At 33.3% G+C, this 23,732-nt stretch overlaps 1 protein-coding gene across 2 annotated transcripts; it reads left to right on the forward strand.

The window, feature by feature from the left end:
• Positions 1-2: 2 nt before the first annotated feature.
• On the forward strand, positions 3-22,044 carry LOC107070846 (uncharacterized). Of its 2 annotated transcripts, none has more exons than XM_015329384.2 (4): positions 3-1,468; positions 9,894-10,173; positions 12,424-12,602; positions 12,672-22,044. In XM_015329384.2, exons 2-4 carry the CDS (start codon positions 9,933-9,935, stop codon positions 13,170-13,172), a joined length of 921 nt encoding a protein of 306 aa, XP_015184870.1. In that variant the 5' UTR covers positions 3-1,468; positions 9,894-9,932; the 3' UTR covers positions 13,173-22,044. The 2 variants fall into 2 exon arrangements, with proteins under 2 accessions (XP_015184870.1, XP_015184871.1); XM_015329385.2 differs by lacking the exon at positions 3-1,468 and adding an exon at positions 2,953-3,092.
• Positions 22,045-23,732: the final 1,688 nt, after the last annotated feature.

The raw sequence follows: 23,732 nt of genomic DNA on the forward strand, positions 1-23,732 counted from the left end.
CTTGTCTATATTCTAACATTTCTTATGTCTTGTAGACTGAACGGTTTTTAACTATTGAGTTATTCGATTAAATAACTATACCTTTATTTGTCTTCATATGTGTTCTTCTTTTTATTTACGTTCAATTCAATCTAAATTAGAAATACATCATAAACTAATGCTTTAAACGTTAGTTTAACTAAAAAACTTTAAAACACTTTGAAATATGTAATATTATTACAACTAAAAATCATATGCCCCGCAAACTCACAAATTTTACTGATTCAGAGCAACGTTATTAAGCAATCCGTAGTTTTAAGAAAAAAAAAACCAGAAACGTTATTGCGCTCTTCGGATTTTTGGCACAAACAGTCAAGCGGTTAATTAATCATCTAAGTGGTTTGGGAGGTATGTCAAAATGCTACGAAGAGAATGAAAATGTAAGAAAATATTTCTTATTAATTAATGCTTAAGTGATTGCAAAATTTTGCAAATTGATCCATTAAGTCATTTGAAAGTTATTGCAATTTAAAATAATTGTTATTTTACATGTGGTTTTATGACGATTCAATTCGATAAGACAGATCATTTCTTATTTAATTTAAAATATGTAAAACGCTGTGTAAAACCGTAGATATTAACAAATTTGAAATGTTTGAATATTTTTACCACAAATTATACCTCCTAAACATAAATGCTGATTGTTTCATTGTATTACGTTGTTGTATAAACCATGACTAAGAAAAGCACAATCAACAATCGATAGGACTTTTTTTGTAAACAGATATAGTACACCTGTCACATTGGTAAAGTTTTCACAGGTAAGAAGATGGCGATGGAACGACGACGACGACGACGACGACGACGACAGTGATGGTCGATGGTGCAGGCGCCACTAATCAAAACGTCTTTAGTTCGAATTCGATTCTTCTTACGTTTTATTGTCAAATATAAACGTCCATATTATTTTTTGTATATGTTTATTTGCAAAAAATTAATGAGAAATGATCGATCGACTTTCAAAGGTTAGTTGCAAAAAATGCAATTTCGTTTCTGTCGTGGTGGTAACGTTTTCACAAATAAGAAGATGGCAGTAGAACGGCGACAGCGATGGTCGATGGTGCAGGTGCCACTAATCACAACGGACCTTAGTTCAACTTTGATTCATATATTTTTTTTTTTTTTTGTAAATTTTTCAAACGTTCATCTTTATTTCTTCATGTATATTTTTGAATAATCTGTGAACGATGATGATTAATCAATTTTCAAAAGCGACCTGCAAAAAGTGCAATTTCATTTCTGACTCTGGACATTGGATACGCGATAAAATCATTTCTTTATTATATAGTTCGCAATGTTGACTTTTGACAATCGTATTTACTTTGAAAGAAAAGAAAATAAGAATTTAATTGTTCGTGTGCAATTTACAACGAAGTTTGAGGAAGAAATCAACAATTTTCAACGTAATCAGCTGGATATTAACAGCTTGGTGAGTAAGCTGACTACTTTTTATATATTAGTAATAACCATTTCGTTTTTTAGTTCTTATAGTTAAGAGATTATAATAAGAAAATATTTTATAAGATATAAATGATCCCTTTTGCAATACATTTTCTTATTAAATAGCAAAAATATGAAAACGTCGTTAACTTTCAGAATATTATTCAATATTTGTTAGTATAGGATTTATCATTAAAAGTATCGTGAAAAATAAATATTTCTTTCATAAACTTTTAGAGCGTGCATTTGCATATTAGGAAACGGCAATCATTGATAATTTTTCAAAACAAAAAAAAAGAAAAAATGTAAAAATAATTAGAAGTGTGATAAAAAAATCAAGTGGAAGAGAGAATCGGTAAAAGCAATTTGATGTATTTATTCAGTCATTGGCAGAGTCATTATGCTGGCTGCTACCAGCTGCTGCTGGTGTTACTTTTACTACTCCTGTTGTCATTGCTGGTGGCCACTAGTGTGGTCGTCGAGAAAGAATCAATTCTCGTGAATATTTTATGTGAGCGCCTCCGCCCTCCCGGAAACTATCCTCGTTTAATGTCTATAACCGTAACCACTCGGCATTATCTGTTCTTTTAAATCGTCCATTGAAATACGTCCACATCATTGCTTTTTACAATGACCTACAACTATTATCTGGGAGGAAGGCCTTTTCAAGTCGATCGACTTCTCTCTGCTTCAAGGAGACTTCGATTCGAATTTATTCCATTTTCATTTAAAGAAAACTCGCAAGAGAATTGAATTTTTATAAACAAAATTCCAATAAGTTCATTGATCAAATTTAATTGTTGTTGTTTATTATTCATTTGATAAGAACATTAAGAAAAAAGTATTTGTAATAAATATAATTTATACATGATATATAAATAATGAATCTGATTGTTAACCCCTGATGGAAGAACTTTGGCTCAACGTAATACAACGCCGGGTGCAACTTAAAGGGGGTGGGGGATTAATCTTGTTGCTCCGTTGCAAATCAAGATAGATACAAAACAAGATAAAAGAATACAAAGAATGAAATCCTAGACGATCACGTTGAAATGAACGATGCAATTCATCCTCTTTCTCTTTCTTTCTTTCTTTCTTTCTCTCTCTTTAGAACGTACTCGCATTAGCGTCACGAACGAATGAATTAATGAGTGTGCCGAACAGAGCTTTCTCTTCGGGGTGGTCCCTCCTTGCAAGAAAAGCTTCGCGATCGTGATACGTAAATATACATAACGAATGGTAACAACGAGGGACCGTGATGATGTGGTGTTCGTTGATGATGTGTAGCAGCTAGAATGTAAGGTGTTAGTGAGTCACAACCTGACGTTCGACAGGGGGTGGGTAGAGAAAGAGTAAAAGGAGGCGGAGGAAAAAAAATAGATGGTAGTGGTTGTTGTAGTGGTAGAAGTGATATAAATAGAAATGGAGGGTAGCAGGTGTTCAGTACTGTCGGTGCTGGTACTGACAATGGCTACTGCTGCTGCTGGCCCTGCGCTACCACACAGAGCTGCCCACGCTTAGAGAAAACGCCAGTGGGACGGATGTTCCCAGGAGATTATTGATCGTGCGCGAAGATACTTCTACTTCGACGTAGCGGACAGACTTTCACAGAGGTACTTTCATTTTTTTTTTTTTATTTTCTTATCTCTCTCTCTCTCTCCCTCTCTTTTATCCTCAATTAATAGGTACTTAAATAGTGCAATAATATACTACGATGCTTTATAATGATTACTTTGAAATTTTTCTTTAATTCATTTCTCTCATGTTAGAGAGAGAGAGAGAGAGAGAGAAAATGATTAGTTTCAATTTTAATTAGTTATATTGCAATTGATTGAAAATCTTGATCTTGGTATCTTACAATTAATATCGTACGATCGAGAAATAAGTATTTTGAAATTTAAAGCAAAAATTTGATCATGTTTATTTTCGTTTAAAATTTATAATTATCTGTTCATTCTCATGTAAATTTCCCGATGACGTTTACACAATTACGTTGCCTATAACATCTTCTTGAATAAGTCGCAAAACACGCAAGCACCGGGCAAATGTGACGTGCGATTGAAAACTCGAAGATTAGAGATCACAGCTGTAATAACTTTTTCCTAGACTTGTAATATAAGTTTTTTTTTTTTTTTTTTTTCTTTATAATAATAACTGATGCAAGCTCAAATTTAACAATTTTATTGAAAACGAATATGAACGGTTTTAAGAATATATGTTGATATAAAAAAAAAAAATTTGATTACATTTTTCCTGCCTAGTCATCTCGTTCTATAAAAATCTGTAATAAAAACTAAACCATTATAACCATACGTATAATAGAAACTTAACTGTATCTAAAATTTACAATGCTTAAAACTTTTAATAATTGCATATTACTTTCTTTGTAAACATATTCGTTATCATCGAATCATCCTGATTCTAAACAACCAAATAAATAAAAAAAAGCAAAACGATTATTTGCCGATTGAAAATTGTATAAATATTAATCAAATTAATGAATAATTAATGAAATAATGGAGAAAAGATGAGGGACAAAAAAAAAATGGTGCATCTTAGGGGGGAGGATAATCTGCCATCCTTCTTTCCATTGGGAAAACGCCCAATGGAGAGAAGCAGCGCGCGCGCACATCATCCTCTCTCTCTGCGCCAGTGTCAATTTCACAAACATTGCTGAAGTGGAAGTGGTAGGGGGAGAGGGGGGGGGAGGAAGACGACCAATGATGTGAGAGAGAGTCACAAAAGAATCTCCGCGTCACTCTCTCCCACTCTGTTTCTCTCTGCGGGCTAGCCACCCGATCGCTGCCTCCTGAATTCGATCAATGGAGCTGTACCAAGTTGGCCGGGTAAACGCCACACCCCCAACTATTCTATTCGGCTTGACTTATCCATCCATATTTATTCTTATCATCTATCATGGTTCCATCAAAATAGCCAGATCTTTTCTAATATTTTTCATTTGCCTTCATCCGATCCCGAGTTAATCTCATAAATGAATAATTTCGAGTAAATTACAATCGCATTCTATTACTTTGTCACATTTTTTGTTTGTGTGTAGTTTAACCCTATCGCTTCAAGCGGCGTGCACAATACGACCTGTGGGTAAGAGCGCCGCTTATAAGCGGCGTGCACATGATAAAAATATTACCTGTAGCTTTGTAAGTCATAAATGTAAGTTATATACGTTTATAAGTTATAAATGTTTTCATATCAAAAATGTTAATTTATTTACTCATTATATTGTAGCAAAGATTGTTTTATTCGGCACAATAGTAATTTAAGACTCAGGAAAACATATATACAGTAACAACGCATACTGGACGTATTCGCGGCGTGCACCTCCGTCCAGTGCAAGTACTTCGGCGGACTGGACAGCCGAAGCGAAAGGGTTAATTCATGTATAAGGTGTTTCCTTATATATACAGGGTGGGTCACCACATTTTGCCATCTAGATTTACGTTATCATTATTACGCGTAGCAAACAATGTTTAACATGGAGTTGAATGGCTTTAAAAGGGGTTCATACTGATGGTACTTTCTTTTTTTTTTAGGTGGACGTGTCAAGGACATATGAAGGTCATTAATGTTTTTTTTAAATGGAATCATATATTTTTTATTGCATCATCTGATGCTCTTTCATATTATTTACAAAAAAGTATTACCCTATTTATGTAAAAAACATTATTACTTTAGGAGATATTTTAATTTTTATGTCTATTTACAAAAAAGCTTCAATATGGCGACCATTTGCATCAGAACACTTTCTGAATCGAGAAATTCATGACTCATTAACGTTTCTTAATGTATCTGATGTTATTTTCTTGCATTCATTGATGATACGATCCCTCATATCGGCCATTATAGTCGGAGGCTCAGCGTAAACTTTATTTTTTAAGTAGCCCAATAAGAAAAAGTCGAGGGGCGTTAGATCTGGTGACCTAAAAAGAAAAAAGTACCATCAGTATGAACCCCTTTTAAAGCCCCCCTCCCTTTTAAACATTGTCTGCTACGCGTAATAATGATAACGTAAATCTAGATGGTAAAATGTGGTGACCCACCCTGTATATTATACAGTATTAGTATTATTTATTATTAAGGTCGGCGATACATGTAAACGCCTAAATTTTGACCCTTTTTCAGAGGCTTATTTAAAATGGAAGGAATAAATGAATCGTTTTGAAACTCAGCATGTTTATTTATTACATATTAAAATACAAGCATCTGATTTTTTTTTCAAAATGGCCGCCGTAGTAACTAATCTCCTGAGGTCCTCGCGGTGAAACGCATCAATCATGGTGATTTTTAGCTTTAGTTACAGCAATCGAAAATTTAAAAAAAGGGTCAGAGCGTGTTCATAAAACATGTATCTTCTAGTTGAACAAAGGAAAAACTAAAAAGTCAAAAAATCGTAAATTGGCACGACTCAGATAAAAAAGTCTGATTTTTGAGCCTTTTTTTTAAACGGTTTTTCGGGTCAAAAATGGCAATTATTTTATCAGTTTCTAAACGCGGACATTTTCATCTTGTAGAAAGATTTTTTTAGAAACCCTTTTTGAAAGATTTCAAACTTTTCAAGAAATGTTTTAGAAAGTTTTTATGTTATGTGGGTTTTTGAGTTAGTTTTACACACAAAATTATGTGTATTAATTAAAATATGATATCAATTTTGGTATATATATAAAAAAATGATATTTTTTGTTAGTTTATTTTGAAATAATAACAACAATAAATTTATTTTTAAAATAAATGTTGAAACTATAAAATGTACTACGTAACACACAAATATATTAGACACCTATGCAACGTGCAAAAGTTATTGCGAATAGTTTTATTTACATATAACACGGGTTTTTATACTACGTTGTTTATAATAATAAAACGTTGGATATTCAATGCATTAAAATATTTATCGAGTATTACATTGACTTCATCGTTATCGAGTTTTTTTTTTTCGTAATTTTGATTTATGACTATCTTAATAAAAAGAATTAATGTAAAAGAACAAAAATATTCTCAATATTATTATTTCAGAAATATTTTCTCACAAAATCAAATATACATAAATTATCTTGAGAAAAATAATATAATATTATAGGAGAGGAAAATAATTTTACAACAACGTTTTTAAACGCCTAAATTTTGACCGTTTTACAGAGGCTTATTTAAAATGGAAGAAATAAATGAATCATTTTGAAACTCAGCATGTTTATTCATTACATATTAAAATATAAGAATCAATCATGGTGATTTTTAGCAATCTAAAATTAAAAAAAGGGTCGGAGCGTGTTCATAAAACATGTATCTTCTAGTTGAACAAAGGAAAAACTAAAAAGTCAAAAAATCGTAAATTGGCACGACTCAGACAAAAAAAGTCTGATTTTTGAGCCTTTTTTTAACGGTTTTTGGGGTCAAAAATGGCCATTTTTGAAAATTCTTGTGGCATTCTTAAAGCTCAACTAGAAGCTAATACTATAAAGAAAATGTGTACTAAATTTGATAAGAATCGGTTGAGAACTTTTTAAATTATCTTTCAGCACAGTTTGAAAAAAGTCGTTTCGAGAAAAACGCGTTCAAAGTTTAGCGTTGGCGTTTAGCGCCGAGTTGAGGTGGAACGCTTAAATAAATTTTTAATCGATAAATAATGCAAATTTCATTCTAAATATTTACAGGCATATTTTTCAGATGGTAAACTAACTATTTATGAAAAAAAAGAAAATTCGATTTTTTGTTATTTTACATCTATCGCCGGCCTGAAAATAGCAAAGTAGTATTATTTATTATTGAAACAAATAAATTCGCGTCTTACGCTCTTACAAAAATGTATAAATAATTCAATAGTAAATTTTTAGAATACATTAATAATTTACAAGAATTATATTATAAACTTTCGTCATAGGAAATTGCACCCGGGAAAGTAAAAGCCAATATAGTTATAGTCTCGTCCAGGTGTAGCTAGATTCTCGAAACTCACGTGCCCTTGAACCGGAAGTAGGAAGAATAAGGCAGTAAAAAAAAAAAAAAAAAGGAAAAAGAATTGTACTTTCACAAGTCAATAAGCACGTGCCATCTTGCACGTAAAAGATAATAACTAAATATTAAAGGAGGAGGAGGAGGAGGAGGAGTAATAATATTAATATTCTTTTATTTGTTTAAAATATTCAACAAAGAGAATATAATATTTTTTCCATGAAAGAGATATCTATCTTTAAATATAAGTTTCGATTGTGTGTTCTTTATCTTTATGAACATAACCCGTTTATATTTTAGGAATATATTTTCAGGAGAACACTAAACAAGTAAAAATGTCGTAGTTGTAGTATACGCCTAATATACATTAATTTTCAAGTTATGGATGATTAGAAAATGTTCAAAGTGTCAGTGTTTCTTGTCTCAACACAAACTGCTGTATATGCTGTATACGATTTATTCAGAGTAAGCTTTGATCTTATCTAATGTGTAAGAATAATGTCCATTGACATGAAACCTACAAACTTTTGTTCAGTCAGTATCTTCATATTTTCTCAAATAATGTTAACAGAAATTCAGTAATGTTCTGAAATAGAGAAAATTTGGTTGTATATTAATATTGAAATGATTAACATGCATTTCATGCATACCCGTGTCAACGGAAATGAACTGGAAGTACGTTGACCATACAAAAGAAAACTTCCCAAAAGGAAGAATATTTCCATCCATTTATAAAAATAGTTAGGGGGGGGGGAGGGCAAGATGCGGGCATTTCGAACATTTTCTAGTAACATTTATTATTCGAAAACCAAGGTTGGACGTATGTTAACCCTTAAAGTGCACATTTGGTAAAATTACGTTAAAGTGCACTGTGGATGTTTAATACCCTTACGTTTCCTGAAGCCGCTTTTTAATAATTAGACTTCGCAATTTTTTTCAAAGTACTTTGATACATCTTTTTTCAAATAAAATAGGTTTTATACCCATCTGAATGAACACTAGATGGCGACATATAATCTATTTTTTCGAACTCAGTACCGTTTGCGAGAGATCCAAAATTTGTTGGGGTGTCAAACGCCCCATGTGCACTTTAAGGGTTAATATAACATTTTTGACTTCTTTTTTTAGTGTATATAGATATACCACCTAAAGTTTTGATATGATGCTGCATTTATTTAAAAAAACCGTCAATTACTCGTCGCGATGAAATATCAACAGCATTCTTTGAATAACTCTTATCGAATTTACAATAATTAGTATTTAATCATATCGATAGAATCGTATAGGTCAAAAGTATCAAAGTTATTAAAATGTCAGAACAAATCAACAACATTTGTAACATAGATAATATAAAAAAAAAAGTGACGATTAGTTCTCTGATCAGAGATCGGACATTTGGGGCTATGTCGTTCATGGTTTTCCTGTTCACGAACGGAAGGTTGAAGAAAATTGAAGCTAGTGCGCCGTGACGGTAGCACAAGGGTAAGTTCCCTTGGACGAGCCGGTGCGTCTGGGGTGGTGAGTTCACAAGAGGGAAAAAGAGGGTCGAGTCTATACTCCCAGCGGCGCATGTGTGGTTCACCTGCGAAAGGGAGACCAGCACCTGTCGCCGCACGCGCACCGAACCGACGACCTGCTCGCCTTATGCCTTGTTGTCAGCTCTACCAATGGCGCTGATGCTGGCAGTGGGGGCTGAGGGTGCACTGGGAACTGAGGGAGGGTGTTGCTTGTCTGTGCTTCCTCCACTACCAAAGTTACTAGTCGAACTCGTGAGATCACGCGGATTAAAACAACGAGTTTTCTGTCTGTCAAGTCTCTTTTCTCTCTCGTTGTATTTTTTCTAACAAATATTTAGTAAACATCGTTAATCAATTTTCTTTCTTATTATCAATCTATTTAAATTTTATTTTTCATCGATATTATTTGATTATTATATTAATTTATCGAAAATCTTATGATCGATCGGTAAACGTCTCTTCTGCGAAGCTACGAAAGAGCATCCTCGACATCATTGATATTAAATTTGTCCTTCGACATTTGTTCGTTGTAAAAACTCATTGATGTGAATTGAAATTGTGTTCTCTGAATATATTTTTTCGTGAAAGAACATCAACATTATTATATCTTCTGCTTAATACGTTTATAGTGTATCTTGAGGATCAGTGCAAGTTTTAAATAAGAGGTAAGTCGAACTGCGTAAAATCGACAAGTTTTCATATTATTCCATTGACGTAGGAATGATCAAATTTATAACGTATAGTTTGAAATGAAATATAAAATAGTTGGAGACATTTTGATTTAACAATTTCCTGAGAAAAGGGAAATCAACGAAACAAAACATTACAAACGATAAATTCCTAATGTCAGATCTTTCGTAAATTTTAGTATATATATATACATGTGTATTTGTATTTGTGTGTATACATGTATTAAGTATATGTGTTCAGAAGGCGCTTATCGCGCAATTCACGCTTGGGTGATGAGAGATGGAGAAAATGAGGATAGAGTTGGCCGAAGTTGAGATACCGATGGACGAAGGTTCATCGAAGAATAATATGGAGGTCGACGAATACGGAGTAGAAGCAGAATTAACAAGTCTTTCGTGGCTACAATCTTTAGACATTACGAGTGCATCCAGTTTGTCAACGCCAACATGTTCGCCATCACCTCCACCGGTAGTACGAAAGCCCCCGAAGAAGATGTCACCTTTGCTCAAAGCAGAATTAGGTAATTGACATTACAAAATAGTACGTAAACTCGATCAATCCGAATATTTCTCTTATCGCGTTTCCTTTTTATTAGTCAAATACATTTAGGATAATAATTTATTTGATTGAATGTATATATTAGGGTGGGTTAAAAAATTACAAGTGCCACGAAAAAATGGGTTGCTAGACACCCCTTAAAAAAATTCTCACTAAATATGAGTTCTTAATTTTAATAGGAAGATCCTCCGCATCGCAGTTTTTTTTCAGTCTAATAGATTAAAATTCATACCTCATTATTTATTGATTGTACAGAAAAATGTTCTAGACAAATTTTGTAGGGAATTTAATGCTCTACAAAAAAGGTATCTTATATTTTTTCCGTAAACCTCACCATTTGAATGATATTGAAGATTCAAGTTTGATTATTTTAACCCATTGACTGGCAGACATATTTACAGCGACTTGCCTTGAATTTTTAAAAATATAATAATATTAAGTTACTGATATAATATTGTAATGGTATTTACAATAATTGATAATTAATGTTTTTTACACCATATAAATATTTTATTCAACCTTTTTAATAATTCTTAACGTAAATAACCATTTGTAATTAATCTGAAATTGCAGCACACACTACGAGATATCTCGTAGTTGGCAGTCAATGGGTTAAGACAAATTTCATTTTTGTTTATGAATTTTATAACTCGACGATAAATGATTATTATAAAATGCGCAATACAAATTTTTGTAGGAAATTAAGTGCTCTATAAAAATGGTGTCTTATGTTTTGACGAATAAATTAAGCGTTCAAAAGATATTTATCATCAAACTTTCATGTGTATTGGTTTTAAAAGTTTTTGATTAGATATTCGAAAAATTGCAATTGAATTTATAAGTTTTGAGAAAATTTACACGAATTTTAGTTTTTATCAACTGAGAAACTTCAAAATATTTTTCAAGTCTTTTCTTATGTGTAAGTATCTTTGTCTACATTTTAAAAAAATAAATTGTACATTATTTATCGTTTAGTTAATTATTTATTAATAAAAAAAGCAAACTTTTCATTATAAATATATTATGATATGTTTCAGTTTTAGAGAAAAAAAAATGTCCAATTAGTTATAAAAAAGCTTTTTATTTCAATTTTCAACTGAGTTATTAATTTTCAAACAATTGTTTGTTGCAAGTGGGGTAATTTTTTCGATGCTCTTTAACAAAAAAGTTTGATGATGAATATTTTTTGAACGCTTAATTTAATCGCCAAAACATAAGACACCATTTTTATAGAGCACTTAATTTCCTACAAAATTTGTCTAGAACATTTTTCTGTACAATTAATAAATAATGAGGTATGAATTTTATTCTATTGGACTAAGACAAAAATAAAAAACTGCGATTCGGAGGATCTGCCTATTAAAATGAGGAGCTCATGTTTGGTGAGAATTTTTTTAAGGTGTCTAGCAACCCATTTTTCCGTGTCATTTGTAAAAAAAAATAATTGATTTTTTTGACCCACCCTAATGTATATGTAGAATATTTTGATGATATTCTATAGGCACCATGCGAAGTCATGGTAGGGGAAGCCGAAATGGACACTAGCGCACGCAGTGGATAACTTTGACAATAAAAGACGGTGTTTTTTATTTTGGTGTTCACAAAACATACGTGTGACAATTAATTTTATGATATTTTTATAAAAATGTATAATAGAGTTTTCCTTTTTAGAAAATAAAATATAAAGATAAGAACTGAATACTAGATTTTCGTTTACATCTGCGACACTTAAAATTCTCCTACATATATATATTTATTTTTTTTTATAACAATGTCACATCGTACTTTATCTGCTTGCCAATATTATTTCAAGTTTGATCTACTGTGGCTATAATTTAACTTCTTATTTACTACAGTAAACGCTACAGCTTTCATACTGTTTTTAAATTATTAATTATACTTACATTTTGGCGGTAATTGTTGCATCATAATTGCACAAGATTGAAATTTTATTGTCACGTGGTTTGACATGCAACAAAAAAAATGTTTTTAATAACAAAAATAAATTGTTATCGCAAAGCCCTATACGTTTAGATATTAAAAACCTCAGCAGCAGCCTTAGCGTCTTTTAGTTCCATAGATACCATGGCGCTACCATGGCGCTGCAATCACGCACGGTGCCTATAGATAACACTTCGTTTAGTTATGGAAATCACTAGCATTGTTTTATTAAATTTAATAACAATTATTATTCCATTTTTCTTATCATCAGATCTCGCGAATAATGCCGACAAATATCGAGCAGATCCAGACGCAAAGCCACCATTCTCCTACGCCACGATCATTTGTCTCGCGATGCGCGCGAACAACAACAAGGTGTCTCTCTCAAACATATACGAATGGATTCGCAAAAATTTTTTATACTACGAATACGCTGATCGAGCTTGGCAGGTAATAGGATTAGCACCAACGAGATCGAAGAATTTTTGCTAATCTTCATTTCCTTTTTGTTATCCTTAGAACTCGATTCGGCATAATCTATCGTTGAACAAATGTTTCGTCAAGTTGCCACGTTCGAAAGATGAGCCTGGAAAGGGTGGCTTTTGGAAACTTGACTTGGAACGTATGGAAGAAGGTAAAAGAACGAGACGACGGGCCTCGACGACTCAACGCAATCGAGGATCGAGAAAACAACACAACACAACGAATTCAACGACAACAACGATAACAACAACAACGACGACGACGACGACGTTAACATCGACGACATTATCCCCTACCTTAACAACGAGCAATCATTCGTTGCAAAATAGTTATGTACCTCCTACTACCTGTCTTTCAGCCCTTTACGAAACACCACCTAGTAGCGTTTCATCCCCAATACCAGACACACTCTCGGAAGTACCCGAATCAACGCAAGTTAATCTCACCGAAGATGATCTCACGGGTCTCCTAATCGCCACAGCAGGCTGGGATGAAAATCAGTTGGATCTCTTAGATTCTCTTTTGGATACTCTATAAATTTTGTTTTTCCTATCATCAATATCTCTTGAATAAAAAAAAAAAAAGAAAAAATTCAGAAATAAGTTGATTGAAAATCATCAGTGATGAGCTATAATAACTTTGTCATAACTTTTTGGAATTTCTTCCTAATTGATCGTATTTCAATAATTTTTTTTTTTGTTTTTTATTTATTCGAGTTAAAAACACCAGCGATTCTTTTTTGCTGTGAACGATTTTAATTCACGTGTTATTATTAATCGATCGACTCACTGTAGAGCAGTTCATTAGAAATATATCGATGTCGTGTGAAAAAAAAAAAATCAATTAAATATTGAACTTGTATTGAAGCGATGAAATTAACAAACGAATCATAAATAATTCTGTATTATTTGACGTTTATGATGCAGGAAGATAATTAGGTAATATTTATTTATTATATATTTTATCAAGAACGATGAAATATTTTCGTTACGTTTTAAATATTGGGATCTCTGGCAGGGGCGTGGCTTACCCTAGCGGCAAAAATATGAACTAGAGACTGGATGATGCTGTGCATTACTTGTATAACCTAAATAGAGAACAACGTGTATAACATTATTATTTATATTTTATTTATTTATTATTTATATTATTATTATAATTTTTTTTGTAATTAAATTAAATAAAATGAAACTTACATTGCAAGAGATTTAAATTTAAATGTGCTTGCGCAAAAGTAAGCAATAAAAATTTTGTTTGTGGTGAAAGTGTATTAAATGCTGGACGTGTGATTAAGTGTGGACAAGTACCAAGTGGTGATTGTAATATTATAAGTATTTTATAGTTTTTTGTTTACAAACTTCACATATTAAAGATAATCCACATGAAGAAATAACTGGTGAAATATTAAAAAATGGTGGAACAATTAGAATGTGTTGTTCATGCAAGGCTGGTTTAAGTGATATTTGTAAACATGTTGTTGTTGTTGTTGTCTATCAATTATTTCTTTATCAGCAAATTTGTTTATTCGATAAACAAATTGTTTTTTACGAGGTGGAATTTGAAAAAAAAAACCTAATTTTTTCATCACGACAAGCTATGCTTGTACAACCAAATACACAGCAATACACTTTACTTGTATTTTGTTGTTGTTGCTGGGAACTCCATAACAAAAAAAAAAACAAAAATTCTTTGCAACAACTTGTTAGTTTAACGATGCTAGTTATTTTCAATTCTACTTTAAATAATAAATAAGCAAGTAATAAAATTAAAAATATCAATATTTCCACATAAATATCGTGTAGTTTAAATCAGTTGTCAGCAATTCCTCCTTACTGCTCTAGTTCTGAATTTAGCCACCAGATAGCGTATTCAAGTGCTAGAGATCCCAATATTGACGAACAAAAAATAATATGATTTCTTTCATTTTACGCTTATGTTTTAAAATACAACGAATAAACAACGCGATTGTAAATAATTAGACATTTATTCATCGTTCAAAACTCGAAAGTAGTATTTCGATTTTGAATTAACTTAAAATAGCATTTGTTAAAATACGAATTACAAGTATAGAGAGTCTCATTAAATTTAATCACTTGATAATTTTTCCATTAAAAAAAAATATATTATATATGGGGGGGGGGGTGGACATTTTACGTGAAACGGACAACGAAAAAAATGTGAGTTCGTGAATTTTGTTCATAATTAGCTTCATTGTACTTCTATGGGACCTCAATAATTGTACATCATTATTTTTTTATTTTTTTTTTTTTACCTTAATTACCAATTTATGGGGGCTTCGAAGAATTGACAAAATATGAGGAATAGATTTTTCGAATATACTAATAAAAGAGTCAATCTGATGGATTATATAAGAAATAAATCGTGTTTATTAGAGCAAATAAATGAATTTTCTTGGAAGTAAATAAAAATTTGAAATTGAACATTCTTTTTTTCGTCTAGTAAACCGGAAGTTAAAATTAAAAATGTGAATTTATTAACCCTTAAAGTGCACATGGGGCGTTTGACACCCCAACAAATTTTTGATCTCTCGAAAACGGTACTGAATTCGAAAAAATGGGTTATTTGTCTAGTGCCATCTATGGGTATAAAACCTATTCTATTTGAAAAAAGATGTATCAAAGTACTTTGAAAAAAATTGCGAGGTCTAAATATTAAATAGCGGCTTCAGGAGACGCGTTCAAACACGTTGGGGTGTCAAACACCCACAGTGCACTTTAACTAACTTTTACCAAGTGTGCACTTTAAGGGTTAAACTTCGTATATTTTTATTTTTTTGATTTTTACCTTAAAAAATAGCTTGTAGTGTAGAAATATTATGGAGAAAAAAATTATAATGGTATCTCGATTCGTTTAGAAGATATGAACTAAACAGTACGAAGGTATGGCGCCCTGTACTGAGCGGTTCCTCAGGGCTGTTTATTGGCTCACTCGCTACTTACAGTTTACAGTTTATTGTAATTAATGAATTATACACTTAGAAATAACCACGACCTCACATTTTTGTCGTTGTCCGCTTCACGTGAAATGTCCCATATTATATCCTTAGTTGGATAATTGGGCATATTCTACTCTTTAAGGGACCATCTCAGTGTAACCGGCCAAAAAATTGTCAATTTTCGTAATTTTTTTTTCGGATGGATAGGAGAAGGGGATCGGGATGATTTTTTTCCCGAATAAGACCACACTTTAACAATACAAAAATATTTATTCCATTCGTTTTTATTTATTTTTACTTATTGTTAATAATTATTTGAAAAAGTGAGTAACAAAAATGGGGGCAATCGGTGTCAACGATTGTGATCGTAGTTTGCATCTCAAAGAAAAAAATCAAATTGATTATTAATTTGTAGGGAAGCCGCTATGTCCCTATGGAGGTTATTTTTTTGAAATTTAACAAAATGGCGACGGTTTGAAGAAAAAGTACGAGATTTAGCCCCTGTTTTTCAACAGTTTTTCGTGTGAAAAAATAGGAAGAATTAAAAAAAGCTACCATAGGGACATAAAGAATAAAGTAAAAAAAAATTCCGTAAAAATTTCAAGTCGATAGCTTGAAAACTCTCCCTGTGAAAGGTGACACCGTTTGTAAAAAGGGCATTTTGAGAAAAACGCGTTTAAAGTTTAGCGCACGTCAACTTATGCTCCAATCTCTTTTTCCAAAAAAGGTTGTAGCGATCGTAATAATAATTCGAATTGAAATTTGAAAATTTTACAGAATACGCACAATAATATGTACTTCAAGATGAGACCAAAAAAAAAATCAATTTCTTAAAAATTTTACACTGAGATGGTCCTTTAAATAAAAAAAAAAAAAATAAATAAAAAAAGTGAAAGAAAATTTTAAGTGATTTAATTAAGTGAGACAAGAAGACCGTATGTAAGTACGATCTTTGTTTTTAACTGTCAATGTATTAAGAGCACGGTTTGTATTTCTTTCCAATAAAAAAAAGAAAAGCAAAATAAACATTTTAAAATGATTTCAATTAAGTAAAACAAATCGTGCACATAAGTACGATCTTTGTTTCGAACTGTCAATGTATTGAAGAACGAGATTTATATTTCATCCACTCTCTAATAGATAAGTTTATTCGTTATAAAATTGCAATATAATCATTAGATATTTTCTATTCTTACAATGAGCGATAGTAATTAATAATAATAATGATAAATCCGCGTGAAAAACGAAGAGAGAGATTGTACTTGCTCTTTTGTAATCATAGTTGAGCAACGTTTGCTTTTTTGTAAAATAATGATACGACAATCCGTAAAATTCGAGATTGATCGAATAGTTCGAACGAAAGACAACGACATCTTCATCTTCTTGAATATGATACTGAAAAGACAAAAATAAATAATACTTGGAATAATAATTCATAATAATTTCTTAATCGCGAAATTGATCATGAAAATACGTAGATTGGAACTTAAATAGTGACAACTATTTATACAAAAGAGTTACATGTTTGCACCTGTTACTGTCCCTCAAAGTAGTCATCAGCGTTGTGTAGAACCCATTGCCAGCCATGTGGAAGACGTAGTATACCGTCAGTAGAGCCTGTTCTGATGTGATCAGCAAAATATCCTTTCTTAAAAAACTTTGGGGTTCCCCATTCAGAGGCTATTAGTATATCGTGATAAGGTTGATACCAGAAATCGTATCCAAATGCTGCTTTCTTTTCACCTTTAATCCAGGAGCCTTTAACTTCTAATGTTTCGCTATCGATACAAAGAAAATCACCTTGTCCGTCACCGTTAGGCTTACCCATCGTAGAAATAATTATTTCACCTGTTGGGGAACAGTGCGAAGTGTGTGGCGTTGATAAACCATATTTATGCATCTCTTCTGGTTCTAAAACCTTTATTCACGTATGTCGTCAGAAAAATTCAAATCTTTTTAATATATACGTAGATTGGAACTTAAATAATGTCAACTATTTATTCACAACCGATACAAAAGAGTTACATGTTTGCACCTGTTACTGTCCTTCAAAGTAGTCACCAGCGTTGTGTACAACCCGTTAGCTGAGCCTGTTCTGTTGATGGTGCGAAAGGAGCGATCTACTGCCATGTCTTAGGGACCCTATAGGAGGGACGCGCCATGTACATTGCTGGGGGACAGGAACTCGTGTAGTCACGTGATTGCGCGCGAATGATTCAACTAACCACAGCCGTTAATACATACTAAAGATAAACATTGCTGCGCGATGCAACGGAAGCTGTCCTCCACATTTTCAGCCTAGCAATGTACATGGCGCGTCCCTCCTATAGGGTTCCTACCATGTCTCATTCAGTGTTACAATACGGCGTAAGAAAGCCTCTCATTCGCGCTCATAGCGCTCCAAGTGCATTTGAGCAGCTTCGTAATGCATCCATTTCTACATTTCCGTCAATTCATGCGGAACCTATCGTGACATTCGCTTCAGAACTGTTCCAGAGATTCGACAGGCAGTAGACCGCTCCTTTCGCACCATCAACAGAACAGGCTCTGCTAACGGGTTCTACACAATGCTGGTGACTACTTTAAAGGACAGAAACAGGAGCAAACATGTAACTCTTTTGTATAAATAGTTGCCACTATTTAAGTTCCAACCTACGTAGTATCATTTATGTAGAATACATTTCTAATCTTGTATAACTATTAATTCGTGTTGGTAAAAATGACAGAGTGCAGCACTCTTTGTTTTTTTTTAAATTTGTAACACCCGTAATATGGCAAGGTGAACATTACGAAGAAAAAAAAATCGATTGAATTACGCGAACTTAGAAAAAAATATATGTACGATAATACTTTCGATTTTATGCTGTCTCTCTCACTCTCTCTCTCTCTCTTCCTTTCTACGTTTTACGTTTTAATTCTGTTAGTTCAGAATGGATGATAATTCTCGAATCGATTTTAAAAGCGTTCGATAACATAACTTTATATATATGGTTATTATTCTACATATAAACGTAGTATCTACTTTTTTTTTTTTATTTGTCGCACGATTTGATCTTTTTCTATAAAAAAAGACTTCAATTATATTTAATTAGATTGCAATAATTGAGAATAATCTTTAATATAATAGTAATTTATGATTTTTTATTAGAAATGACGACGGGGTGGGGTTCGAGTGTAAAAAGGAAAAATATTTTGCTACGCTCTCAGGAAACGATGAACTTTTTTTCTTGATAGTAAATAAGATAGTTCGATAAAGTATTAGATACACACACACATTGAAACGTTTGTTTCATCATCATAATATGGTTGACCGTGAAACATATATAAGTGTATCCATCGTAACATTAGAATCATATGACTATTTTACAAAGATCCTACTCTGTGAACTTTGAGAGCGTGAAAAGTGGGGATAGGCGGAGCAAGTGCACCATCCCTTTTGCGTCTGTGCCGTTCAGCAACCATTCTCGACATGGCTGCATTATATTCTGTTTCGATATGTTCTCCTCTCTTTCTTTATTAGGAATCAGGTCGGGCAGCACCCAGCCGTTCCAGCCAATCAGATATTCCTAGCAAACCCATTCTCGGCGTGGCCGCCCTGTATAAAGGATGAGTCAACTAATGTAAAAACCAAGCATTCAAATAAATTCTACAATTTTATTGATAGAAACGACAAAATAATTTAAATAAAAATTGTTTATTATCGAAAGATTAATCATGTGTTCTGGGGATTATTTTGTTCCCCAGATGTTGGTATGATAAAAGATTTAAAAGTCATCGTCATTTTCTGTAAATGATACCGTGCCTTTTCGAGTCCCTATAATAGTAATAATTTTTTAAGACAATTTTAATGGTCATCTCTACACTCAAGATCATGAACATTAAAAAATTAGAATAGTTTATCTTTTAGCTGATTCATCCTGTATGCATACTTTCAAATTGTCATTTATAAAATAAGAAGAAAAAAAATATAAATTCGAGTATCGTACGACTAGTGGACCATTAAATGATGTATCTCTTGTAAAATAAATTTCACGATTAACCCTTAAGGCTCTAAATATGGCGGAGCCAAATGTTTTTAAGTAGGGACCCTATAGGAGGGACGCGCCATGTACATTGCTAGGCTGAAAATGTGGGGGAACAGCTTCCGTTGCATCGCGCAGCCATGTTTATCTTTAATTTGTATTAACGGCTGTGGTTAATTGAATCATTCGCGCGCAATCACGTGACTATACGAGTTCCTGTCCCCCAGCAATGTACATGGCGCCTCCCTCCTGTAGGGTCCCTATTTTTAAGCTTTATGCTTTAAGATGCTACAGTATCTTCGATTGATAATTCTTATCTGTAGTTAAAATGTGCTCATGCATTATTTAAGAAAGCACAGACAAATAAACAAAAAAATAAACAAAATTTAAAAAATTCCATAAGTAAATATTGAAAAATAATATTTATTAGAATTAACCTCTTAAGCAGCACGCTCGAGTTAAAACTCGAGCGGCGTATTATTTTGATATTTCTATGATTTTTTACACTCAAATATAATAGAAAATTGAAAATAAGAATGTGAAAGCAAAGAAGCAAAGAATCTTACGTTTTATTGATATTTTATTTATCATTTACAAGCTATAACAATTATTTATTTGTTAATAAAATATAACCTTTATTCATGGAACAAAATTCAAAATTAACATTAAAATATTGATTATTATTTCTGTATTTTTTTTTTAATTATTTTGTCAAAACAATGTTCTAAACTATGCTTTTATGAAAAATAACAAAAAAAAAAATGATTTTTTTCGGCCGTTTTTTTTTTATTTCAAAATACTTCCTGCTAAAGGGGTTAATTACAAGCATTGGTACAAATATTTGCGGAGTGTTAAAGGGTTAATATTTTTTGCGTGGAATGCACAATTTGTAATTTTTAAGAGTATTACGAAGTAGTTTCATATATCGAAGCGTCTATCGTAACACTATGATTCGTCCCTTATCTTATTCCGTCCTAAATAAGATATCAAAAATTATTATAAATCGTGTGACGTGACTTAATGTAACAATTATGAGCGAAATGATGAAAAAAAAATAATTTTCACTTTTTCAGAAATAAGTAATATAGTGAACATGACAAATTAATATTGTAACGATACATTATTCAAAATATCCACGTCTGTATCAGCCTATTTTATTTATAATAAGTTAGAAATTATTTAAAATATGTGTAGGTTGGGATCCTGTAGGAGGGATGCGCCATTCATATTCAGCTCATGTGCCATTGGCTGAAAATTTTGGGGGACCGCTTGAATTTATAATCATTTTTTCGTGTAACCTATCCTATTTTAATATAAATTTTTAATTATCATTAAATATAGTTCATTTTTTTTCTGTATTTGATGCAATTCATTATTTCATAATTATTTCAATGTTTGAATCATTCGCGCGCAAAATCGAGTTCCGGTCCCCCAGCAATGTACATGGCGCATTCCTCCTATAGGATTCCTATGTGTAGGTATTAGTTGTGCAATTTATCAAAGGACAATTGTGAAAAAGCGTATCTCGAGAATTGAATATCCGTGGATTAAAACAAAAAATAGAACATATAGTGGATTTTTACTGATTTATTGTCGTCATTTTAAAGGACATCGAAAATATCTTATCATTTCAAACTGTTCTACATCTCTCTCTCTCACTCTCTCTCTCTCTCTCTTTAGAAGTGTAATATACATTATTTTTAATAGAATATAGTTATTTATTAATAGAACGACAGAAACCGTAGCTGTAGAAATCGTAGTCTTTACATAAAGTATTATTGTGTGAATTGGCGTCATTTTTAAAACGAATAAAACAAATTCTTGTATTAATACGGCGCGTGTAGTAATCTATAAATATATTAATACTAAATCATTTTGTTCTTAGTAGTGAATTTTGTTAATATTCACAAAGTAGTTTTCTTTACACCCATTTTTGACCTTGGTAGATTTAGAATCAATTAAAGTACTCGAAAAGTATTCAGACACTTTTACAAAAAGTTTCACAGTGTGACTTAAAATTATCAAGAATAAAATAATGTATTTTATTAACTTTAAAAACTTAATCATTTATTTATAATAAAATATAAATCTATTATCGCTATATTATTATTTAATCGGTAATGCAGAGATAATTAGCTTATTCAATAAAACTTAGTTGATAAGAAATAGAAACTGTATTATCAACAGAAGACTATACATAATACTAAGGAATCTATTTTATCGACTTCCTACTCAGTCGGTAATTCTGTTTGAATGTAGTAACTGAAATGCTAGTATGGAGGGTAGAAGCAAGGAGGACCAACTCAGTGTATTAAAAAGTGTCCGCTGAAAGGGAGCAAATTAAGGTGGCGCCATAGTAGCAAGTGGAAAGATTTTAAAACCAGCGCCATAAACTATTAGAGTAGGATATTAAATTAAAAAGGAAAGAAAGACTTGTGGGAAATCTAATGTCCGCGGGCCGAATGGCTAGTTACTGACCACCGTAACAACCAATGAGGAAGCCGGACACAACAAGGGATTTCACCTTTTTTATTTGCGATCTCTCAGAACAGATTTTATTACAGAAAATACAGAATTTATACACACACGCACAACGAGATACAGAATGATAAATTGATACGGAAGAGAGAGCAAGCGCAGTCGACTGACAAGTTTGGCGAGTGATATCTAACTCCTGTCGAGAAATCCGTTGGATCGATGATCTCTGAGAAGCGAGATGACTTGAAACAGCTGATCGGTGTTGCAATCTAATGCGAGCGTCGGACACACTCCCTTAATTCCATTCTGATGTAGTCAGCAGGGGTTTTGGGCTCGTGCGAGTCAAAATCTGGCGGAGAAACAGCGGCTGGCGGAGAAACAGCGGCCGGCAGCGGGGCAGGAGGAATCTGCCGGACGGCGGAGACGTCACAAGGCGAGATCCGTCGAAGAAGCTGCGACGATGTCTGGTCTTCCATGGTCAACCCTGAGAAATCCTTTTGAAGCCGCTGAACCTCGCCGAACTGAGCGAGGACCTGCGCTTTAAAATACTCATACTGCCCGTAGGGGGAGTATTGATGATCACGTCTCTTAACTCATCCAATACACCGATGTCCGACATCACATGAAGAGCCAAACGATACCGTTCAGCTTCAGAACGAACATGAAGGAGGGAGAAAAATGATTCCATATGCAAGAACAACTTCTCCGGGTTTTGAAGCGAAAAGTTTTGCCAAACTGGGTTGCGCCTATATCTGATGTTGTCTGGAGCAAAGCTGATGGCTTTAGTGGGAGATAAATCCCCGGTGAGCCAATCTGGTTTAGGAGGAGCTCGAGTAAAGACTTGCGCGGGCGAACTTCTCGCCGCCGCCACGTCCGGCTGGCCGCCGGTAGCATGCTGCGAAGCTTCGGCCTGCCTGGTCGGCATCATCTCGCAAAAAAAAGCACACATGAAGTAAGAAAAAAGTCAAGGAGCGTACTTGCGAGAGTGGTGCGAAAGGAACAAAAAACAAAATGGCTGCCGAAGACAAGACCACGACTTGAAAGTGGCCGTTAGACGATGCCACGAATCAAGATGGCCGTCGAAGACAAGGCCACGATTGAAAAATGGCCGTTGAACAGGGCGAAACCAGGCAAGAGAAGATGGCCGATCAGAGGCGAAACCGAGCGAGCGAAGAGAAGCGAGAAAAAACACGTGGTCGAACTGGTTCCGGAGATCACGTTGGGGTCACCAATGTGGGAAATCCAATGTCCGCGGGCCGAATGGCTAGTTACTGACCACCGTAACAATCAATGAGGAAGCCGGACACAACAAGGGATTTCACCTTTTTTATTTGCGATCTCTCAGAACAGATTTTATTCAACAAAATACAGAATTTATACACACACGCACAACGAGATACAGAATGATAAATTGATACGGAAGAGAGAGCAAGCGCAGTCGACTGACAAGCTTAGCGAGTGATATCAAACTAGTGCTGTCAGATCGTGGGTAAATCTTACCCTCTCCCTGTGCCACTGGGATTGCACCAATGAAAGTTTTCCACCGTGTGTTTGGGATTTCGAGGAAAGCCGAGTGAAACCGAAGTTGGCGGTTGGCCACGAAGTGGCACATTATGAAAGCGACTCGTGTCCATGTGTTCG

Source organism: Polistes dominula, unplaced genomic scaffold (genome assembly GCF_049000335.1).
Source record: "Polistes dominula isolate Pdom_NZ unplaced genomic scaffold, Pdom_raw_medaka contig_68, whole genome shotgun sequence".
In the NCBI taxonomy this organism is placed as follows: domain Eukaryota; kingdom Metazoa; phylum Arthropoda; class Insecta; order Hymenoptera; family Vespidae; genus Polistes; species Polistes dominula.